Genomic DNA, 24845 nt, shown 5'->3' on the forward strand with positions numbered 1-24845 from the left:
CTTGCACCACTAAGGTAGCCACACTGCCATTGGGGCTGTTATCACTGAGTCGTATGGCCCAATGCCAGTTTATTAGCAACTCCAAATGCTGATAAAATCAATTTCTTCGATAAAAGAAAGCATTAAAACTTTGTAAAATAATTTTAAAAAGCAAAAGAGATCTCATTGTTTTGTTTATTTTGTTTTTAGGACTGGGGCAGGAAGCATCTAAAAGATGGTTTTAAAGGAAGAGGACGGCTACTTGCATGGGACGGCATTTTAGTTGTGCTCAAAGTGATGAAAGTTGATTTGCATTATTCTGCCACTAAAACTGAAGCGTCCCGCCCGGGGAAAGCCCCGCCAGCCACGCGAAGTTTTCCGAAAATGGACTCTGCGGAGAGCTGACATAAATTCACAACTAACTATTCGGGGCCCGCAGGTTTTGCGAGAGAGGGAAGCAACCAGGGACCCGGAGAGCCCCGCGTCCCTCCCTTCCAAGGACTCGTCAGTGCCCCCTCCCTCCTCCTGGAATGGGAAGTGAATGTCACCTGCAGATCTGCCCGACTCTATCGGTCCCTCTCCTCCTCCTCCGCCCAGTTCGGACAGTCTCTAATGCCCAGTTCCAGCCCCGGCCGCCTTCGGCTCCAGTGTCCTAATCCCCCGCCCTTCGCCTTCAAGCCTTTCCCCCGTGGTCCCAGCCCCTCCAAGAACTGCCAGGCGCTGATTGGCGGCGGCGCTGACAGGAGGCGGGGCCTGGAAGTCCCAGCCAAACCCGCCCTCGCGTATAAGCCCCTTCTCGGCTCTCTCTCTCCATCTCTCTCCTCTCTCTTTCTCTCTCGCTCCCTTCCTTCCTGTAACTGAACAGTGAAAATTCACATTGTGGATCCGCTAACAGGCACAGATGTCATGTGAAAACGCACATGCTCTGCCATCCACACCGCCTTTCTTCCTCTTCTTTCTGTTTCCTTTTTTTCCCCTTGCTCCTTCTCCCTCTTCTTTGTAACTAACAAAACCACCACCAACTCCTCCTCCTGCTGCTGCCCTTCCTCCTCCTCCTCAGTCCAAGTGATCACAAAAGAAACCTTCTGAGCCGGAGGCGGTGGCATTTTTAAAAAGCAAGTACATTGGAGAGAAAGAAAAAAGAAAAACAAAAGCAAAACAAAACCCAGGCACCAGCCAGCCAGCACATTTTTTTCACCCCTCCTGAAAACAAACAAACAACCAAACAACCATCAAAACAGTCACCACCACCATCATCAAAACTGTTAACATAGCAGCGGCGGCAGCAAACGTCACCCTCCGGCCACGGCGTCCACCTAAAGGGATGGTTTTCTCGGCAGAGCAGCTCTTCGCCGACTACCTTCCTCACTCGTGCTGAGCGGGATTTTTGGGCTCTCCGGGGTTCGGGCTGGGAGCAGCTTCATGACTACGCGGAGCGGGAGAGCGGCTACACCATGCGAGGTAAGCGAGCCCGCAGGCACCGTGTCTCCCCGGTCCAGCCAACTCCAGCCAGATGGGCGATGGGGGAGGGGAGCGCACCCAGCCGAAGAGGAAAGAGGTTGGCGGGGCGCAGTTACTGAGTTCGTGTTCGCAGTTGGGCTGCAAATGGCCTGGGCGTAGAAAGTTGTGGGAAGGTGTTGATGCCTCTCAGGAGTTCTGGAGGGACACGGGAGGGCGCTTTTTGGAGAGGGGGACGACGCTAGTTGCTTCCTCTCAGTCCTTGAGTTGTACTGTACCATTTTGGGGTGTCACTCTCGGGTGCGGATGCGAACGCCGGTTGGAGGGAGAGCCGGGAGAAGTATGCCTCTGGGCAGAAGCCGCTAGAAGCGCAGGGCGCGCGGCGGTCGCCGGCCGGGGTTAGGCGCGCGGGGCTCACGGGCAGGCGGCCAGGCGGGTACACACACTCTTCAGGTTACGAGGCCCACCAGCGTCCAGGTCAGCGGACAGTGTCCCTTCGTGGGAGTGGTAGGCAGAGGGGGCGGTGTCGTGGGACAAGACACAGATTCCGGGTTCGTCCCCTGCGCGCGTCCCTCGCGCCGGAGCTGCGCCCTGGCCAGGTCCGCGTGCCCGAGCCCGCGCGGCCCAGGGACGAGCGCCACCCTGAAAAAGTTGTGCGGAGAAAGTTCCAGAGGATAAAAGCCCGCGCTACCTGCGGCGGGGAAGTCTCCTTTGTCAAAGGGCCGCTGCGGGAGGTGGTGCTGGGTGAACCTTCGGGTCAGGACCCCCAGCGGCGACTGCGGTGGCAGGTCCCCTGGGCTAACTGGCGGCGGTGGGGTGACGCGCCGGGGACAGGGGCAACACACTTGTTCCGGCTGCACTTTGGGTTGCCCGGGCGGATGGCCTGGCCTGCTTTAGGGAATCACTTGATCCGTCTCCTCCCCTGCGGTGCCAGGACCTTCACATTTCCTGCGCGCTGTGCCCAGAGCCGCTTTCCTCCACTGTCTGCTTGGCCACAACTTCACTCTTCTCTCGGAGAGCGGGCCGGGTGCCCGCGTGCCATGGGGATAAGTGCGAGCCTCGGAGCACCCGCCGCCCCACACTCCCCAGTGTTTCTTTCTAGCCATTCTGCGTTTCTTGCGGTGGGGCGGGGGCGGGGGCTCTCCTCTCCTCCTCCTCTGTCCCTCTGAGTCCTGGCAACAGAAAGGTGGAAACGGCCAGCTCCGGACCTTCCTACATCCCCGAGCCCGCGTGACAGGTGGACTGGCCAAGAAGAACTTGGGAGAGTTGGGCTGCAAACACTCATCGCCTTCCACTCGGCTGTGTTCACCTCCCATCCACATTCTCAGTACCTCTTGAGGAGCGTCGGGATGCGGTATCGGGCATGTTCCCCCTGCTCCGCTCGAAGTGAATCCCGAGCCTGGACGCTAGAGCAGAGACTGGGTTAGCCAGCTAGGCGCTGGGACGTGGCAAGAAAGGGAAGGAGGAAGAGGAACAGAGAGGCCATCCATGGAGGTGGGTGGGAGGGAGGTAGCTGAAGCTAAGGGACAGAGACGTCCTGGTGAAATGGTCTTGATTGACCCGCATACTGGTAGTGGGGGCCCCGTGAGTGCGAGCTGGTTCCAGTTTAGTGTCCCGGTTGGGGGATTGGTCACATGCTCCACTGCCCAAATTCTTTCAGGAGACTATACTTGGGTAATTGGAGAGTGCAGAACCTTTAAGTTAAGGACGCCCTAGTCTTTGTTTTTGTTTTTCTGTCCCGTCTCACTACCATCCTCTCTCCTTTCAGTTTCCCCTGCTCCTCTCTGGGATAACCAGTTCGTCCAACCCCTACTTCTCCCTTTCCAATCAATATTCCTCCCGTGGCTGAGTTCTTATATTCTGAAGGTCTGAAACCATGCGCCACGTTAGTTCCAACCCGGCAGTAGGGCCTGGGGCCAAAAGCCACTCACTCTCCCCTTAAACTGTAGAAAACAGAGAAGTGTGGGACAAGAGTGGGTTGTAGCTTGATCGCACTGCTCCTGAAGGAGCAGTTTGCCAGCGACTGTCCAGATTCGCCAAGGCGCCCACTTCGGGGACTCGAGAAGCTTGACGCCGGGTGCTGCCTCTTACCTTGAGAAAGAAGTGGAAGCTTACTCTCCCCCCCCCCCCCCACAACTCACCCCACAGCCCCAGAGGGTTCTAACTTAAGACAGCTCTCAGGGGGCCCGGGGGAACGCTCTGGAGAAAAATCAACCTTAAAAGGTGGTGGAGTCCTCTCTACCTCCTGGGCTCTCCGTTCTTGACCCTTTACTGTCCCTCCTCTGCCATCTCTGCGCGTTTCCTACAGACCGTGCCCTTCCGCGTCATCAGAGGTGATTGTATAAGGATGGAGAAAAGGTCCAGGCTACTCAGACGTCTTATGAGAGTCAGGGGTTGAACTTGAGTGTGAACTTGAGAAGTGAGAGCGGAAACGAATCAACTTTCTCTTGTGCCTGGGCTACTAAGCAGTCTATATCGGGGGAGGGGGCAGTTTTTGAACTCAGCTTTACAGTGCGCCCACTCCCTTTCCCCCTACACCACACACGCGCGCACGCACACACGCGCGCGCACACAAACACGTCCCCCATCCCCGGGTGGTCCCAGTCTGTTATTCAGCCTCGGCTCCACGGTTTGCATTTGGCAACTCTACTGGGTCGGGGCACTTGGCACAATGCAAAGTTGGTCCAGGATCGAGTGGTCGCCCTGGGGACCAACGCAGTAAACCCACCCCCGACCGCCGGCCTCCACCCCGCCCCCGCCAGGTCTAGGATAGTTAAGAGACTTTATCCCGAGGGAAGCTCTGGGGTGAGAAAGGGGTTAAGAGGCTCTGATCCTTAGGTCATTGTCCTACCCCACGGCTGCACTGAGTCGGTCCCCAGCGCTACGGCTTAGTCGGGGCTGGCCTGGGGCGGAGAAGGGTGTATTTGGTGGCGCACAAAGCCTTTCACCCTTTGTCTGCTACAGAGTACCTACCACATGAGGTCTAGAGATGCTACTTCGTAGATTGCATTATTGAAAAGGATAACTTATGAATGCGGAAGGGAGGACTTTTAATTGGGTCCGTCCATAGGTGAGAAACAAGTGAGCCGAGGTGTGGATTTCATGACTCCTTCCTGGGAAGCCTGCTAGCTGTTTATTACACAGGAGCACCGAAATGGTCGGATTTTTCACCCTGCCTCCGCAGAAAACCCTGCTTCCAAAAACAGGGGCACAGATGTCGTCGCAATCAATAGGTGATTGTGGCTCCGGCGGATTAGAAATCTGGTTTTATCCTTGCTGTAAACAAGGATGGGGCTTGGCTTTTCTAAAGTCCGGTTTTCATCTATTATTTTCAGGTAGTTAATTTTTATGAACTGCTAACTTTAGAAAAGAAGCGGCTTGCTCTCAGAGGTATGGCAAACCTTGGGAAGTCTGGAGCTCTGAACGTCCTGACGGCCAGGCCTTTAAATTTCCTGAACCTGTTCTCGATCTTAATTTCTTCCAAAAATTCCAATTAAATATTTCTAACCAACATTCCACCTCCCACAACTAAAAAACATTGGTGGAAGGACCTCTCTGTCAGTAGTCATTAGTAATTGTTCATTAAGTAATTATCAGTAAGCTGTCTTTATAATCCAAGAAGAGTAAACATTCAAACAGTTCAAAGAAAAATCCTAAAGCTATATTTCAAGTATTGTTGAAAAAATATATAGCCAGAAAATTGTTTTTCTTAGGTGGTTACATCTTGGGACTCTCTCCTCCCCCACCCTCAACATCCTGAGTGAATTTGTAACAAGTATTTTAACACAGAAGGGCGTGACATCCTGGACTTCCGGTATACATATTAGTACCATTAAGGCTTTTAACTTTTCTATATTTTCAGATCATCAGGAATTGGGAAACCAGGATGGAAATAGAAAGGGAGAACTTTGAGCAGCAGGCTTCATAAACATGGGGGATACAAGATTAAAACTCCTTTGTAGCGTTCATTTAAAACTCACAAGTCCTGGATTTTCCATCAACAGCAGTATAATTTGCTGTACTGTTTAGAAAAATCTTAAAGGATTTCTTGCATCATTATTAAAGGGGTTTATGTGAAGTTTAACTTTAACATAACTAACACATTTATTTTATATTCAATCAAAAGAAATGTCCACATTTAGTTAATTTGGTAACAATTTGTTAGACACTAAACTATTTACAACCATAAAAGCAACTATTCATGTGTGTATGCAATACAAATACACTGTATTTTAAATTTACATGTTTCATACTCATGAAACATAATTTTACAGCAGCAAAAATTTTCCAGCATGAAGAAAATATTAAGTTTCAGGGTTGGTCTTCATGAACATGGCATTCCAGCTGTGTAACAATTCCTACTTTTTTTTTCCCCCCTAAAAGTAGCATATGCAGACTTGTCACTAGGATTTTTAAATGATTCAATACAGGCAGTTTTCCTAGATAAAAGGACAAGTAAAACTTTTTTTCAGCTTTATGTAGTTTTTATACTTTTTGATACAATAGTGTTAAGAAATAAAAGTGTGAATCACAAGGCATTAACTAGATTTTTTCACTGCTATGCATAACATACCTCTTATTAAAGTACATATTATAGCATTCAATTAATACAGAGTTAAAAATATTCTAGTAAATTATTAAATTTTAAAATTCTTTATATGAGGGTCTGCTGGTGTTCTGCGAATTTGTAAATAAAGTGAGGTTTTAAATTGTGAACAGTAACATCAGTGCCACTGCACCTTGGAGAAATCTAAGCCTTACAGGTATATGAAGATATAGGAAAATTAATGCCAAAGTTAAAACCATCAAATTTTAGCCCGATTAAAACATATCAAAAATTATGAACACATACATTATTAGTGCAAATTTATTAGTGATTGAGATGACTTAAATTATATATATTTTTATCATTCTAGTATTATGATGAGAATTTCTTAAGACTAAATCATTTCTGTGTCTCTTCCACAAAGACAAAAACAGGCTTTAAATTATATTGCCATTAATTTTATGTAATTGACATTAACAAAGTATTTTATTGTGATGTTAAAATATACAGAAAAGTAAATATTAGGAATGGAAATTTTGCTTAATAATTAAGGTTTTTAAAATTCTAGATATAGTTTTACTATTCCAACCGTTCTTACATAAAGAACAGAAATTAAGTAGACAAATGAAATAAATCTTTTGTAATGTAATGCATAATGACATTTGATAAAATGAGCACTCTACACATAAAGTATTATTTCTGTAACTTTGTAATCATCTTCCAATTACAGCTTCGTGCAAATATTTATCTTACTTTGACTAGAATCTGTGACTTAACAGAATTCCTAGCAGATAATAGCAGTCTTTGGAGGCGTCTGTTGATACACACTGATACACAATATGTATATGTATGTGCCTATAACCACCCACTCAGAGAAGAAGAATGAATATTTGAGAGAGAAAATCATTCTTATCTTTGCTTTCACAATCCACACTTCCAAATTCAAACATATATAGAGAAACAGAAGCAACTTTCCAGAGCCTTCAAAAAGAAGAAATGAATACATGTGGTACTTTAGTCACATTAAAACAAAATAAAACAAAACAAACAAACAAAAAAACTCTTAATATTTATAAATAATCTACACAAAACTCCATTATACTACCTAATGATAATTAGAGGGAAAAGGAATCAAAGAATTTAGGACTGCCAAGTAAATAAAATATTCCCTCTCAAATTAGGCAACAAATTCATAGATAACAAGGCTTATGCCATGAATTTGAAGGATGTCTCCTTTGTAGCAAAAGACAAAGGGAGCATAGAGGAATAAATATTGATTGAACTAATCATCTGATGAATAGAAATGAGATTTACCAGTGCGCCAATATAATAGGCTATGTTAACTAGTTCTTTCATAGCGCATATGCTGCCCTTTCAACCCCTGACCCCATCCATTTCAGTTCTTAATGAGGGAAACCACAGGTGTTATAACGGCATTTATAGAGAATCAAGCTAAATATAATAACCATGTGGTTAACTAATGGCAGTGGGGAGTGGGTTCTTATGAAAGGAAATATTGAGATCGTAGCGTCACAAACAAAATTATTATGCATTGCAAGGCACTTAGAATTTTGGCTTCCTCTGTTCACCTTTAAAATATATCTGTGTGGCCAGCAATATTTCAAGTCCTAGATTTGTTGTCTGCAACAAATAATAAGTGCGATTTCATTAATGGTTATCTGGGGAGTTAAAAATAATATTCAAAGTATATTTTATCTACATTGTGTAATACCTTGCATAGCAAGCATTTAAAACATTTAAAAATAACTCTTTAAAGATATAGTGTTTTCTACTAAATGTAATATGCATTTTTCTTGGTTAGTCCTTATTTTATAACTATTAGAAATAGAATTTACTTTATGATAATTATTACAACGTTATGGTAAACTTTGTTTTAAAATTCAATTGGGATGTTCTTGGCTTTAGGCATGTTCCTACAGAGGTCAAAATAAACATGTTACCTTTGCCAAAACATGAACCTAAAAACTCGTTCAAAAACCTGTTCTTATAAAAGAACATAGGTAATTTGCTTTGACTTAAGCGTGTTCACCTCTGCATGTGAAATTTTATTAACTGGGTGGGTATGCTGACTTTGTAAATGACTTAACTAAAAAGGGTATTTATTGGTGTCATTTTTTGTGTGTGATTAGTTTTCATATCATGTGGCCCTGGGTTATATTTCTCAAATTCAGAGGAATTACAGACATCAGAAAAAAAAAAAAAAGACAGAGGTGGGGACAAATAATCTTGTTGATTACCGAATTATGTTTTTTGTTACTAGCCTGCTTACTGCTTTGTACTCATGTAAACCCAATATCCTGGTACCGTGGGACATATGAAAGATTTGGAATGCTTAAAGAAAACTTACACAGATTTTTATTTCATAGTAAAGCTTTTTTCCCAGTGAATGTTGTGACAAGTCAATTTTAAATTATATTTTTAAAAATTTTCATATGACTGTCCAATAAACCGTCCTTCTTTAAAGACTCTTACACCATTACCTGCATTTTATTAGGATTATATTGTAATCATGGGACAATAGCAGATATACAGTATTTTAATATTGAATTAGAAGTACAAAAGGTCCTCGCTGAATTTGGGCACCAAGTTATCCTTTAAAAAAGAAACAGCAAAAGCTTTTTTAAAAGGCCTTGGCATTTTTAATCATTACTTAGCATGGAATAAATGAGTATTACTGGCTGCAATAAAAAGTAGAATATTATTTTATTTTAATCTTCTGACTAGTTTTTTTAAATATCATTTTTAAATACAAATTTCTCTCCCTATTTGGAAACAGCCAAGCTTGATTCTCCCCTGTTCTGAAAACTTTGTCAGCCTCATTGATCATCTCATTTCTAGGAATCCAAATTAAGATATCCTCTCAAGAATGGGAACAAGACCATCTTCCTGAATATTTCAATTTTCAGTTTTAATTTTAAAAGGGACAGACACAAAGATTTCATCTTCTGCAGCCACGTATATACTAATAGAAATGTATGTGACTCACCTTCATTTATCCATGATTTACTGAGCATCTAGTCAAAGTGAGGCACAAAACTGAGCCCTAAGGATGCCCAAGTTGATAAAACATTAGACAACTGGTGAGGTCAAAGCTATGATCAAAGTGAGAGCAGAACAGAATACAGTAGGGATGCTATCAGAACATCAGAGTAGCTCTCACAGGGGAAGTGATGTTTGAGATGGGCCTTTAAGGATGCATAGAAATCTGTCTTTTGGTTAATTTATTCATCATAAATGAGGTTTATTAAATTATTGTTTCTTGTATTTCACACTTGCCTTTTATAGTAGGTGCTAGGTGAAATTTAGTTTATGGAAGTAGAACTGTTCCAAAAAGATCATATCCTGATGTAGAATAACTAGTAGTATTGTTCCCAAATAAAACTCTTACTAGTAAAATAATTTACAAGTGACAATTTAAAAAAGAAAACTCTAAAGTAATTCTTAAATTACAAAAAGAAAATGTACAGAATTAGACAAATATCAGAGTGGGGAAGAATGTAACTTGCAAAAAAAGAATCACTAGGAAAAAAATACAATGTTCTTATACATTTGTTTTTATAAGAGAAATTCTTATCTTTGTAAAATAAGGAATAAGGACATGGCTGATATATATTGAGCTTCATTTTCTTTAACATTTAAGGCATTACCTGAAAATAGTGATATCTACTCTAGAGAGTATCTTAGATTACTAGATATCAGGAAGAATAAAATCCATTGAAGTAATAGGGCATGTCGGCAGTATCTGAGGGCAATAGTGATATTCCTCAAACTTTTCCATTTCAAGAACTTGGATATAAGATTGAACTCTGAAAATTAAACTATAAAATCAACAGATAATAGTCTTGCTGACTTTTGAGTTATTCTCTCCCTTAAGCATATTTAAAGATGGAGAAATCCTGGACTCCTAGGCAGTAACAGAAATGTGAGTGTGAGAAACAACTATTGGCCATGTCCGTCCTAGCACTATCTATCTATAGGTAAATTGCTGATTAAGCTTAAAAAAAGTATCTACTGCAATTCACAAGTAGGCTCTTCATTTTGAAGTGATAATTTGACTTTCTGGTCTTATACATTAGCTCTTGTGAGCTTAGTTAACTTGAATCCTCGTACTAAGGTCTAATCTACTCTGAAACACTGGTGAGATCAAGTTTCTGAGCCTACAAAACTGAAAACCGGACCCTAGACTGGGGAGAATTCACAAAGGTGAATGTCACCATTTGAGACTTCCAGGCAGCCAAATCGCCACTCTTGATCATAACCCTCCGCATTAGCATAAACCTCATCTTCAAATTTCTACACAGTGAGCAAGACCACATAGTCATACATTTTCAGTCTTGAAAAATAGATACATTTTTTAAAGTGCAGATTATCAATTGGAATTTATTAGACTAAGGAATGGTACTTTTTTGTTGTTGCAACATATCCTGATAACATAATGGCTACTGTACTTAATCTATTTACTTCATGGAACTGGAAGAATTCAAGAAGTGGCTGACTGACCCCGTTTTTTGAGGCTTTTCCAAAAAGGTGAAAGGTTGGAAGAGAGGGCACAGAATGGCCCCTCTAACTTTTAGGAGCTTTGACTGAACAGTTATTAAATAAGGCAACTGGTTTTCTGGACACTCCCTCCCTCGCTTCTTTTTTTTTAATATATTTAAAATATTTTAATTTATCTGTACCATTATATTTAGACATCACAATACAGTACTCAGCTTCAGACCTAGTTAGTTTATCAGGTTAAACTGAAAAGTATACTTGTTGACAGTGCTTTCTATTTCAAAAGGTGAATATAATACAAAACAAAAGAAAAACAAAACTAAGATTAGTATCAAGTAGAAGTATGAAATGGGAGTTATTTTTCTGAAAAATGGCATTGAAATGATATTACAATCTGTGATTCCATTCCTAACTCTGGAATAAAATCTGGCCTGTCATGTGATGGGTCACACCATTTATCTGAGCTTAAAAACAAATTTCTGTAAGTTTAGGTGGTAATAAAAGGACAGTTGTGTAAAAGGACAGTGATATGATCAGATTGGTCAGAAACTGCAGTTAGTTAAAACACAAAAATCAACATCAAGGAAAAGCAGCCTTTAGAGAACTCTGAAAACCAAGAACATTTTAGCTTATATCTGCCTCCCTCACTTCTTATTGTGGTTTCTCTGGGGCTCATCTCTGGCATCGTATGTTATATGACAATGGACACATATACCCACTTCATGTTATGCCTGGGCCAGTGCGCTTTTCTTGGTGGTAAATATAGATTGAACCTTTGGAGAACAGTGGTTTACTTGAATGCCATATGTAATATGAATCTAGATTTTTTTACTCTGGCTTTTATGGAAATATTTTTATTAAGTAAACACTAAACCACTATTTGATCTTCCCCTTAAAAAGGCTATTTAAAGACTGTCTTGTTAAATAGGATCAGAATGTGTTCTTGCCTATAATTGATTCTGAGGATATGAAATTCAAACAGTAGCACTACTTTTATTTGCCTGAATAGTGAAATGAAAATAATTGAAACTATTTATCAAACCACATTTAAAATATGTTTAATTTCACGTGTCCAAGGAATGGATCGCACAAGTGCTTCATATGGGTTCCGTAACACTGGATTAGCATAAAAACCCATATTCCAAGTTGCCCAAGTAAAAGTTTCATTATAGAGCCTGAGCCAGAATGAACACTCCAGTCATAGTTTACCATCCAGCAGCTGCTGGCTGCTAGATTCCAGAATCAAACAGTAATGTGCAAGCTTAAAGAACTCAGGCATGTTCAGTTTCTAATGAGTAATTGGCTATCCTTATCATTGTCGGGTCAAATAATAAAATTATTACATACAGCATTTCCTGTTAACTTGTACATAAGTTGTTCCCGGCACGTAGCAAAGGGATTAGACTTTTTTTTCTTTTTAAGAAGAAACCTTGTTCCAAATTTCCACAGTTGTTGAATATGAGCAAATGCCACACAGTCTGATTTGAAAAGAGGAACATTTGTTCAGGAAAAATACATTGTATCATTAAGGTGCAGTGCTTCTTGGTAATAATTGTTTTAATATTTTGGATAAATTCATTTAGAAATTTTTAGGGTCCTATACTATTCATCAGTTTGCTCTAAAATTAAATTTAAAACAAATGGCCCAATATTCTGGTTTTTTTCTTTTAAATCCTGACTACTTTTAAAAGGCAATCCTAAGCACTTTCACCCTTGCATGTATATTTTCACTCCTGTTATCTGAAAAAAAAAAAAAAAAGCTAAGTACCAAAGGAACAGGGCTTTTGGAGTATCTTTCCAAAGACAGCTCAGAAATATCAATAATAAGAATGCTAATAAGGTAGCCTTAATACCCTTCCACTTGTGTTTTTGTTTTATTTTGTTCTGTTAACTAATATCACTAAAAGTCATTTCTGGTTGCCACCCGTGTCACAATAAATTAAAGTTTATTTGATTGGTTTTAGAAAGTGTTATTTTGTATTGGAATAAATTAATTCTGAAATTTTTTCCACCGAAATTTCATTAATGATTTCTGAAAGGTTACCTACCTAACATGGTTGACATGAGTGTTGATTTAGAGTCAGAGATAGACTTTCTTTTATCATAATACAATGACCAAAAAGTAAAAGAATATATGACAGAGTTTTGGTGACACTCCCAATAGTGGATCCGGTTTAAATATGATTCAACGAATCCTGATTATTGAGTACTTACGATGTATGAGAAGCGATGCCCTCTAAGATAACAGTCTCAGGCACAACAAAAATGGTTTTCTTATAAAATTCCTAAAGAATTCCTTAGATAATCTTTGTTTCATTTGAATTTCTGCAATGTCCAGCGTTGATTATACCCCTTTTTCTAAATGTGAAAATATATGATTTGTCCATAATTATTTGTTAAAAGAAGTTGAGACCAGAGTTTGACTTCAATCAAGGGCTTTTGACTCTGAGTCCAGTTCTATTTTCATTACTCTGTGCTTTCTCTCTTAGGCTGTGCTGTACTATTTTTTTACCATCCCTGTACCCACAGCAGACATCACTCATCAATTATGGCATTAATACTTGCTAAGTCCAGATGCAACTTGTACTACCATTTGACCAGTATTGGCCCTCAAGATAAAACTTGGTACCCAAACTCTCATGAGTGTTTTGGCCGTATAAAGAATACATATTAATATAGTAAAACTATATATTTCATCCAATCACAGAATCCTCTTGGACAAGCCATAGTTCTCCACAGTTTTCACTCCTAAAATAATGATCATGACATTTACCAATCTCAGGAAAAATTAAAATAAGTATTATGGAAACATCTACAGATTCTGAATGGAAACTGTCCAGTAAAAATAATAGCAAAGTCAAAGTATATATAGTAAAAATTTTTGTGAACATAATTACTGCCTTGAAGATTCTGAAATTTAATTTCATAAATTTAAATTTATGAAATTTAAATTTCATAAATTGACAGAGATTTCATATTTTTAGTGAAATTACATATTTATAGATGTTTCCTCCACTAAGATCCTAACCTAGCTGCCTCTAATTTAAGGAAAGAAACAACTTTATGGGTAGCTCTAAAGACTGTTTATGTCTAAATATGAAATTCCTCTTTATTCAATAATCAACATGCGCTTGCCTAATAGTTTGTTAATTCACTCATTTGTCCCTCAGCTTGTCAATTCTCTCCTCTGGTTTTTATGTTTGTTAAGAGGAGGGTTATTGGGCTTCCCTGGTGGCGCAGTGGTTGAGAGTCCGCCAGCCGATGCAGGGGACACAGGTTCGTGCCCCGGTCTTGGAGGATCCCACATGCCCCGGAGCGGCTGGGCCCGTGAGCCATGGCCGCTGAGCCTGCGCGTCTGGAGCCTGTGCTCTGCAACGGGAGAGGCCACAACAGTGAGAGGCCCGCATACCGCAAAAAAAAAAAAAAAAAAAAAAAAAAGAGGAGGGTTATCTATCTTTGGCCATAAGCATTTCAAACACAGTAATGGGTTGAATAGCCAAGCATACCACCATTTATCTGAGTTTAATTAATTTTGTCTGATTGATTGGCTGGAATTGAAAGTCTCAGCAGCACACCATTTATATCAAGCCCTGTTATCATCCTATCCAACTGTCTTGTACAAGCATAAAATATTTTCTTAAGGAAAAAACCTTGACAACATTAAGAGAGTGCCATGTGTAATTGTGCCCAGCAATATAAAGAAAAAAAAAAACACTTAAATTTGACATTCATTCTGAATAAATGTAGAGTTCTGCTCCTCTGCAACAATATTGCAATTTAATGTGTTTTGCATTTTGGCTGAAACATAGTATCCCTTACATTGAGCTATCATTTATATGATTAATTTTTATGCTTTCACATTAAGCTCATTCACATTTCTTTAAAAGCATATTTATTAGTCCACTGTTACTGATTTTTCAGACCTCTTTTGTGTAAGCTGTGCTGTACAAACATAGCTTGAAACACCAACCCTACCCTGCCGTTTATTCTCCGGGACTCAAATTGATCTTATTATATAATGGTCCTGATTCCCACAACTCGACTAAATTTGACCACAGATACTATTAGAAAGAAAATGGACTGCATCAGAGTCTGCGCTGGGTTGTCTTCATCTTGCATCTAGTATCTAGTATGTTTGATAACATCACACTGGAAAAAACTGTAGACTTATCTCAAGTGATTCTCTTTGTTTTACCTCATGTAAAATACTTTCTGTGCTTGCTCTTTTAGAAATAGTGGAATATTTCTTTATACTCATTAGTTCTGTCAGTCTTTGCACTGTAACTGCTCTTAAGGAATATTCTGAAAACATTTTTAAAGGGAATTCTGTAAACCTGGGAGGAGCTGACAGATGCAGTCTCATCTCTTTACAAATGTAATCACAGGTAAAATTTATAATACTGTCTTGCCTGTGTTGAGTGCTCTATAGTTCTCAGCGAGCTTCTGTAGACAACGTCTGGGTGATGCACAAAGCATCTTGTGAGATAATGCAGGACAGGTATAAATAAGAATGTGCCCTGGTAGCTAAGCCAAAGAAAACCCCAAAACAGAGTGCTTTTTTAACAGTTTAAAAATGCAGTTTCAACACCTTAAAAACAGCCCCACAAAACATAAACAATTGTTTTATAAAAAGAAGAAATATAAATGGCTAACAAACAATTGGAAAGAAAGAGCTCAACTTCACTTATTAAAGAATTAAAACAATATTAGTGGCATCTTCACCTGTCAAATTATAGAGGGTGTGATGAATTGGACACCCTCATATTCTGTAGTGGGTGTTTATATTGGTACAGTCATTGAGCCTAAACCCTTAAAATGATCATACTCTTTGGCCCAGTAATTCACTTTCTGGGAATTTTCCCAAAGGAAATAAAGTGTCAAAATAATTTATTCCTAAAGTCTTGTACCTAAAGATTTGTTATAGCCTCATTATGATATTTTCAACAATATAGGGAAACTTCTGTTGTAATGCTCTTTACCAGCACACTTTCATTTAGTATGTACTCATTCTTATACTAGTATGTAGTCACCGTGTTTAATATACTTCACTAGTATTAAATGTTTGTATGTATTCGACAATGTATTTTAGGTTCTAGGGATAAAATGGTGAGCAAGAAAGACATCATCCCTGACATCACTGAACCTAAATACAAATAAAAAGTTAAAATGCAAAATTGCATATACTATATGATCCAAATCATATAAAAGGCATAAAAAAGAAATTAAAGCAAATGTATAAAAATGTCAAAAGTTACCTTTAGATATTAAGTTATCAGGTAATTATTTTCTTACTGCTTTTTCTGGACTTTCAAAAACTTCCACACATTCTCTGTAGATAAGTGTCACAGTGAATGCTCAATTACTCTGGCATAGCAGTAAGGCTGTCCTTTATCTACGACTCATTGTATTTTAGCTCATGCATTTGCCTGAGGTCAGCTCGTATGATAATAGGGTTAAGGTTGAAAGTTTAATGGCTCACTGAGAAAATTAACTTATTTAATACTTGTACAACTATTCACTCATTTCATCACCAGACATTTATCAAGGGCCTATTATGCACCAGGCACTCTCCTAAGTGTTGAAGATACAAGGGTGATTAGAATTCAGTCCCTTCATCTGAAGAGCTTAGAGTCTAGTTTTCTTGAAAGCCATATGCTGTAATTCACAGTAAGTACTGGAAATAATAATGATAATAATAATATGCAGTTAAAAACCTTTCTCCATCATTGGGAAACAAAGGGTTCTGCCTTATTAAATTCTTATAAAGAATAGTATAACATTGCTTTTTTTGTCTCTGAAGGCTCATATTAATGTGAGAAATATATTACTTTAAATGTTGAAGGAAAGATCAGGATACTCATATTGAAAAATTAATCAACTTGCCTTCATTTTACCTTCATTAAACTAACCCATATTTATCTCCTGACAACACTGGTGAGCTTTTAATCCCTAGAGATGTTAAAGAACACCAACACAGATATACTCAAGTCTCAAAATATAAGCGCTGGAGGATGAATTCATACCTACTGGTGGGGCTGTGGGAAGATTTTTAAAATATTCCTATGTTCTGAGATAGATGAAGAATCTCCATTTGCGTTTAAGACCGTTGGGAACTCATTGGTACTTGTAAGGCAGAATTCAAGTATGATATTCCCTGCTAAGGTAGTCTTCTTTCATGTGTACTCATCCCCCTGGGTCAATGGTTCAAAACAGGTGGAAATTTTGCCCCCAGGAGATATTTGGCCATTTTTCATTGTGACAATTGAAGAGGTGCTACTGGCCTCCAGTAGGTAAAGGTCAGGAACGCTGCTAAACATTCTACAATGTACTGGACAGCTCCCCAAAACAAAGAATTATTCTGCCAAAATGTCCATAGAGCTAAGATTGAGAAACACATGAAGGCTTTCTAAATGGAATCACTTTACAGATCCTCAGTTTTCCTACTGTATCCTCTGAGAAAGCTGGCTCCTCTTTTCCTCCTCTGCTTTCACAGTGATCTCACTTCCATTCCACAAAAGAAAGACTGAGCTCTCACCCATTTCAAATTGTATTATGTGCATGGTTCCCAAGATGGCAAAACTTGCATTGCACTACAACAAAGGAACAATTTGAAAGTTTGATTTTGATGCTGAGAAAATGACCCATTCTAATGAAAGGGCAAAACATCCTTTTACAAGTCAGGTAGTTTCTACTTCTTTGCTTCCAACAAAATTGAAGGAAGACTTAACTAAATTGTCAGTTATAGATCATTAAAGATAGTTTTTGATGGTAGAATGCTATGTGATTTGAGGCATAGATTTCAGGAGTTTAAAGAAGTGATTAAACTGCTTTGGCAACATTTTTTCCACTTCCACCTACATATTTATGTGAATACGTTTTCAACACATATTTCTAGAAACAAAAATAGGAATAGAAGTGATTCTAAACCCCATTACATTCTAGTAGTAAATAATAGACAAGCATAGTTACCAGAAATAATTGGAAGGGAAAAAAAGCCTCATCTGGCTTATTAAGAGATGAATTTCCTTTAAATATTTAATTTTATGTTTAGTAAATATAAAATTTGTAATATAATTGTGTAATTTTTATTGACTGTGATTTAGCAACAATGATAACAATAAATCAATCCAGAAGGAAAGTTAAAACTCAGAACTTGTGTTCATAGAGGAAAAATGTGAAATTTAAATATATATATATATATTTTTGTTGTTGTTGTTGTTACAGAGGAGTATTACCAGGTGATTAATAAAACACTTTCAAATATGAAAATTTTGACATTAGAATAAAATTCTGTGGGGAGAGTGAAATGAAAGTGTGAATTTAAGAAGAAAAATATGTATTGAAAAATTTCTAGGAAGAGCTTATTTATGATTTTCTTTTCAAATGTATGATACAGATATCAAAACATTTTGAGATTTATTAGATTCCATTAATATATTTAAAGAGCAATTCATCATTTCATTTTAAAATATAAAATCTAAAACGACTCAGAAATTGCATCCCTTGCAGTGATATAGTATGTACTATATAGTCTACTTTTATAGTAATTCTAGGGTGAAGGGGAATGCTCCAGACCCTATGATTCCTAGTCTATGGTGCTCTGCCATGCTTTTTTTCAGGTCCATATTAACCTGGTATCATAATTGCTTAGGAACTTCATTAGACTGAGTACCTAGGCAACAACTATTTCAAACTCTAAGACGAACCAAGAACAATAACCTGTTCTCCATTAACTTTTTCTTAAATATCTAGGCACAATCATATCTGAGAGTCTTTGGACAGTAACCAACTATTTATTCCACCCAAGTTTCTGAAGTGCCAGTTTTCTGTAGAAGTTCTGGATGACCACTAACCTCAAAATCAACGACCATGACATAGAAAGAATACCCTACTCAAAAAAGAGGTACTTCAGTGCATTCTACTAGACCAGGGGTCTGAAAAGTTTTTCTTTAAAGCCCCAGATAGTAAATATTTTAGACTTTATGGCCCACACAATCTCTGTCACAACTATTCATCTTTGACATTGAGGCACAAAAGCAGCCATAGTCAGTATATAAATGGATGATCATGGCTGTGTTCCAATGAAACTTTATTTACAAAAACAGATGGTGGGCTAGATTTTCGTGGACAGTTGTTTTGCTGACCCCAACTCTGGACTCAAGTCCCTGAGGACAGGATCCATGTCTTATTGAACTTAGTATTCCCATCACCCAGCACAAAATCTGACATCCAATAAATGTTGATTAAATGAGTGAAAGTATTCAAGCCTTAAGGAGATAATAGTATATTAAAAATATGCTGAAATACAATGCAGTACCAGGCAGCTTGGCCACATTTTAATAGAATGAGTCTGTAGTACATTATTTATACACATTGCCAAATTGAATCATCAATTAATATTTAAGTATAACACCTTATATATTTATTTTCTCTATATTTTAACCCTTTGGTGTCAAGCATCTTTGAATCCCCAACTCCAAACTCAATACTTTATCCATGAATAACAGGTAATTGAAACTTCAAATTAATTATGGATGAGGAAAGGTAACTCAAAAAATGACCAATTAACTAAATGACAAACCAATATTTTGCATATCTAGTATATTCTGAGAATTATGTAATTGTTGGAGGCAATCCAATGAAGAAAGTGTATTTATTTAAAAAATAAATACTATGTAGCACTTATTATGTGTCATGTTACTGTCTAATTCCTAACAAATATTAACTTAGTTAATCCTCACAGCAACTTTATAATAAAATAGTGTTTATTATTTGGTTCTTTTGATAGATGAGGAAACTGAGCTATAGAAAGGCTAAGTATTTGCCCAAGTCACACATCTAGTAAATGGCAAAACTGAGATTCAGACCCAAGCGGGCTACCTCCTGAGCCTGTGTTCTTAACCATTGCAAAATGCTGTCTCTTTTCTTGAGAAGTGAACCCCTGAGGTTTCAAAAGGGCAGATGTGAGTTGTTAACTAAGAATACAACAGTATGGCATTGCCAAAGGACCCCTGTAACAGGTGAAAGCCAGATGAGTTCAGAAGTGAGGTCAGTGTTACAGTGATTAGGATGAACTTTATGGGAAGTCACTGAACAGAACCTTCTAATTGCATAGAATTTTATCAGTAAGGAATCACAAGAAGCTTTTCTGGTATAAGGACAGAGTAGACTAAAGCTTGGGGATAGAATTGTAAGGCACAAATTGTGTGTGTCTACCACCCCAAATGAAACAGTGTAAGAGAAGAAACTAACATTTACTCTACTCTCACTATGTGTCAGATGCTGCCTTAGGTCCTTGACCTCACAGGGTGCAATTTACAATCCCAGGCATTAAAGTGGGACAATCAGGTTCCAGTCCAACCTCTACTACTTACTGTGTGGCCTTGGGCAAGTTACTTAACTTCTCTGAGCCTCACATTATTTTGTAAAATGAAGATGAATACCTACCTCTTGGGGTTATTGTAAGGGTTGAATTACATAAGTTAACATTATAAAGTACTTAGCATAGTGCCTTGGTATTTAGTCCTCATTGAGTGGTTTATTATTATCTTGAATTTTTATTGTCACAAAAATAGTGAAGTGCTGTTATCTCTATTTTGCAAATGAGAAAGCTGAGGCTCAGAGAATCTCAGATCAACATCTATAGCATATGTATAATTTTTCAAGTACAGCAGGCTTCCCAGAGAGTTTTCATTAGGAAGTAGAGATTTGGTTAGAGAGAGGAAAGAATTGAGAGATGCTGAAATACCAAATGAAGAGTTTTGTTGTACTAAGATGAGTTGAGAATGTTGCGGATCCATGTTTAAACATTTGGAAAACCCAAGTCTGTGACGAATCCTTGTTTCAAATGTATCTTTCGATGATTCAGGGGTCACTGGAGAAAAAGAGGAGTCAAGCAAAAAGCAGAGAGGCGGTCTGGAGACTTGGTCTGGCATATGCCAGGGTCAGCAGGCTTAGCTAACATCTCAGTTGCCCCCCTAAAACCTGCCTCATAGTCAGTTTCCTCACTCTCACCTAAGAGGTCCTAATACACCTGGTGAACATGATTTCAAAACATTAACTGAGCACAGCATTGCGTCCAGTTGCAGAGAAGAAACTCAAAGATTGTTTTGATGGTTTGATGGGGTTTTTTTCCTTACGTTTATTTATATTTGTTTAGCACGATCTCATTGAAAAACTTACAGACACAACAATTACCAGATACAAACTGCAATGTTTCCCCGCATACCATCTTACTGAATGTTATTATATCTATGGTGCTTTTTTCATAGCCGTGGAGGGTTGATCTGTTCTTGGGGGGCTTTATGAAGGAGCTCACCACTTTTTAAATGGGAGCAGTCCAATATTTTGTTATACTTAACACGCAACCTTTAAAGATCCCACCAAGTATCTAAAATAGTTGGACCTTTCCTCTTCTTCCCAGTAAAAATTGTGCTTTCCATTAGAAAAAAACTCCTGAAAAATTGCATCTGAATCTACTTTCAAATACACGCCTGCAAAATGTATGTACAATCTTAAAAAAATAAAAAACTCAAATTCTCCATTATTTCATCTTAAAACAAATGAATGCTTATACTCATCATTTTGTTTTTAAGATTCCCATTAGGGGAGTCATAATTTCAGTGGTGTTTTCTGCCATACTGGAAGTTACTGACATCAAGAGATCTAAACTGTGAAACTTATGTAACTTGTACTATACTCAGCCCAACATCTTATGGTCTAATTAAATACAAACTGAGTCAGTTGGCAGAAAAGTACCGTGTTATGGTACAGATATTAGCACCTTGTTAGCAGTCCAAAACCTGCTTTTTCAGGCAGAACTTATTTCTGAATGCAAGGTTTTATACATACATATATAGATATAGATACAGATATAAGCTGTAATGTTTGAAAGGCATTTGATGAACTTATATTTGAATCCGGAAAAAAAGTATTTTCTTTCTGGACATTTTTAATTGCAAAAAAAAAAAAGCTAGCCTAGTACTCATAAAAACAGTGGGCAGTTTCCATACCATTATTTTAAGATACGTGATTGTGTAACATGTATTATAAGTGTGTTATAAGGCTCATGTTCCCCTGGCATTTATTTATATTTCTTCTTCATCATCATCATCATAGCTAATTCTTATTGATCCTTTACTATGTGCCAGGAACTGTTGTGATCACTTTATACTAATTACCTCACTTGCTCATCAGAATAAGTCCTTGAAATTAGTAGTAGTTTTTAATCCTCATTTCACAGATGAAGAAAATGGAGCATAGGTTAAATAACAAGGTCACCCAGTTAGCACCTGGAAGAGTGGGATTTGAATCCAGGTTTTAACAGATGTGCTCTCCCTTCTCCCCCTCACTCACTTATGGCCACAGGATGCTGCAAGCTGATTTCCTTCTCTTGGTCTGTCTTGTCTGTCTCAGAGGCCCTCCCTAGGGTGCACAACCTTCAGATGACCCCCTGACCCTAGCCAACCCAAAGCGAGGTGAATGGTCTGGGGAAGTGAACTGGTTCATCTTCCTCTTACACAGTATCAAAACGTCTCTCCTCAGCACCATTACCAGAACATTGGGAATGAGAGGATGATCATTCAAAATCACTTGAAAACATGTCTTTCTACTGTAAACATGCATTTTTTAAATGGCCACCAATAATCATACACCGCACCTAGCCGTGAAGCAACCTGTCCTAATTTGAGAACGTATGGCTCACACCCACGTGCAAGCAGTATCCAACACAATGACAATTTGCTGTCTCACAAAAGACAGCCTGTCTTCTGGGGATTCAGTGCAAAGAGTTCTAGAATTTATCCAGGAGGCAGTTTGCTGCCCCTGACTGTGCACCCTTGGTAAGTCACTTCTTGGGCCCTGCCTCCTCATGTCTAAATAAGAGTGTCTCCAGGGTCCCTCCAGCGTTTAAAATCCATGGATAATACCTTGTCACATTGTTATCATTGTTGGTTCTCAGTTGTTTTATTTCTTGAGGGATCAGAGGCTTTTATAGATTTAAGTAACCCTCCCTAAACCAAACACATATGAGGTATGCATGCTGGGATTCCACTTCAGGACCATGTGATCCAGAATCCTGAATTGGGATGTTCTTTGTGATTCTGAAATCCAACAGATCTGTCTCCTAACCTATGCCTGGTCTCCAGCTAATTAGAATTATAGTGAATTTTTACATGGTCCCATATCTTACACTGTACCAGTAATAACAATATTCAGTATGGTAAGGGTCACAAATAACAAAAGAAGAGTCTGATTGTTCTTGAAGTCTATTATAAGGTGTATACCACTGAGAAATTTAGCCTCAAGAACACTGGTATCCTGGTAAATGAGTTTACCAAATACTTTTCTAAGAATAGGTTTTCATAGGGATTTAAGGAAAGACCTCAAGGGCCTGAAAACTTGAACGATCTCTCCATCCCCTCTAGATGGAGTCAAGATGGGGTGAGCACAGAAAAGTTGTGCTGAATTAAGATAAATATCCTACCTACTGCACAGTTTTGCTGAGGGCTAGTTGGAGTGTGTGCATGTGCGTGTGTGTGTGTGCACGCATGCGGGAAGTATTTAGAGAAGTCAGGGTGGGTAGCTTGTGTGGGAGACGGGGGAATTCAATGAAGGGAGATACTTTAGCCTTTCCTTCAAGTACATCTCCCTCCTGAGTACATTTACTTCCATCACAATGGACTAGAAGAGATCCTTGCTTAGTGGTGCAGAACCCTTGAGACCTAATTTAGCTTTTATAGAAAATTCAAAAAGAGAGAGACGGCACAAGAGCAAGAGAACAGAACAAAGATATGAGTTTGTACAGGGAATATTGATACTTCTGGACTGCCTCTGTAACTCTTTTAAAAGAAATTTTCTAAGTAAATGCTGACTTAGACTTTTCTGTTAGTGGAAAGCCTGAGCGCCTCCCGTGGAACAATGTGCTGCCCGAATCATCTTTACAATTCCCCACAGTCCGCCGTCTCGGAAGCTCGGGTTCATTGGTTTTTGTGCTGTGAAGGTCAGCAAACATTTTGGAAAAGTAAATTTTCCTTTTTAATTTTTTAAATGTGTCCTCACAGGGATGCCCAGAAATAGGAAAGTTATATAAATGCAAATTAAAAACATGCCTGACAAGCTGTGCCTGTTTGTCCCGTTGATCATTTTTTTATTCACGTTTCTCAGAAATTTCCAAAAGCATCATCACATCCTTTGTTAACTACATATCAATTAAAATACCTCTGAGACGCAGGTACAATAGCACCCTATTTATTATCCTTCAACAGCGAAAGGCCTACTTATTATTAACTGCCACACATAGCACACAGGGACTTAGAAAGAGGGAGAGAGGGGAAAAAAAGCCTGCCCTTAAGCATTTCACAGAAGATGAAGAAAGACATTTTTTCCAATGCTGTAGAAAAAAAAAAGTCAGCCGCTTAACCAGGCAATCAGTGGGAGGATCAGACCAGAACCTAGACATTGTTATTCCTTCTCATCCACTACAGCCACAGAGTCTAATAAATTGTCGTTCACAAGCAATTTTGCCACACAAACATAAAGTTATTAGTGCAAAGAGCCCAAATTACTTTTGTGGATGGCTGTAGCAGTGTAGTACTGGAAGGCAGACTGATTTTAAAAAGAAAAAGAAAAATTGTAAACATTGAGCTTTGAAATTAAGAGTCTTTCTGCCGTACTTATTTCCCCAGTCAACTGGGATTATTTTTCTGCCCCTCTGAGTCTCAATTTCCTCACCTGTCCAATAGAAGACTGAGACCTACTCAGTCTTCTATTGGATTGGATTAGGAACAACAATTAAATTGGATTAGGAACAAGAATTAAATGAGTCAATAAATATCAAATCTAGCAGGTACTTAATTAGCAGTATTATTATTATCTGACAGACAGCAAGCATACACAATATTTGCACTTTAAAAAGTTGGTCCTAACTAGCTACATTCCATTTAATATGTTGCTCATATTTCTAGGGCTGGTTTGCTTTTCTGCATACTATGAACCTCTCTGTTCTGTTGATCTTGCGTCTCGTCTGATGACAAGCTAAAGCATGATCACTGACCCTAGAGTCTTTCACGTTCTTTAGTCTATTTACTAACTATAGCACCACACCATTTAGGCTTGTTGTATATGAATACAAAATATATGGTAAATTCTGTGCTTTAACAGCTTAATTAACCAGGTCGAGGTGTTAAATGGAAGCAATGACCTGTATGTGACTAACATATATTTAGTTTACTGGGCAACTGCATATGAAGTGGCATTTCCTACCAGCTAGAAAAATACATCAACATAAAAACTTCCCAGCTTCTAAATTCTGCCATTAACAAAAACTTGATTGTACCACTGCATT

General features: G+C 38.9%; 1 protein-coding gene across 1 annotated transcript in view; it reads left to right on the forward strand.

The window, feature by feature from the left end:
* The first annotated feature begins 787 nt into the window (after positions 1–787).
* RORB (RAR related orphan receptor B) overlaps positions 788–24845 on the forward strand; it is a 184644-nt gene continuing 160586 nt past the window's right edge. The window contains exon 1 of the mRNA XM_004276383.3: positions 788–1440. Coding sequence (XP_004276431.1) covers positions 1434–1440 — 7 coding nt within the window. The 5' untranslated portion in view covers positions 788–1433. The remainder of the gene's footprint in view (positions 1441–24845) is intronic.

Source organism: Orcinus orca, chromosome 6 (genome assembly GCF_937001465.1).
Source record: "Orcinus orca chromosome 6, mOrcOrc1.1, whole genome shotgun sequence".
Classification (NCBI taxonomy): Eukaryota; Metazoa; Chordata; class Mammalia; order Artiodactyla; family Delphinidae; genus Orcinus; species Orcinus orca.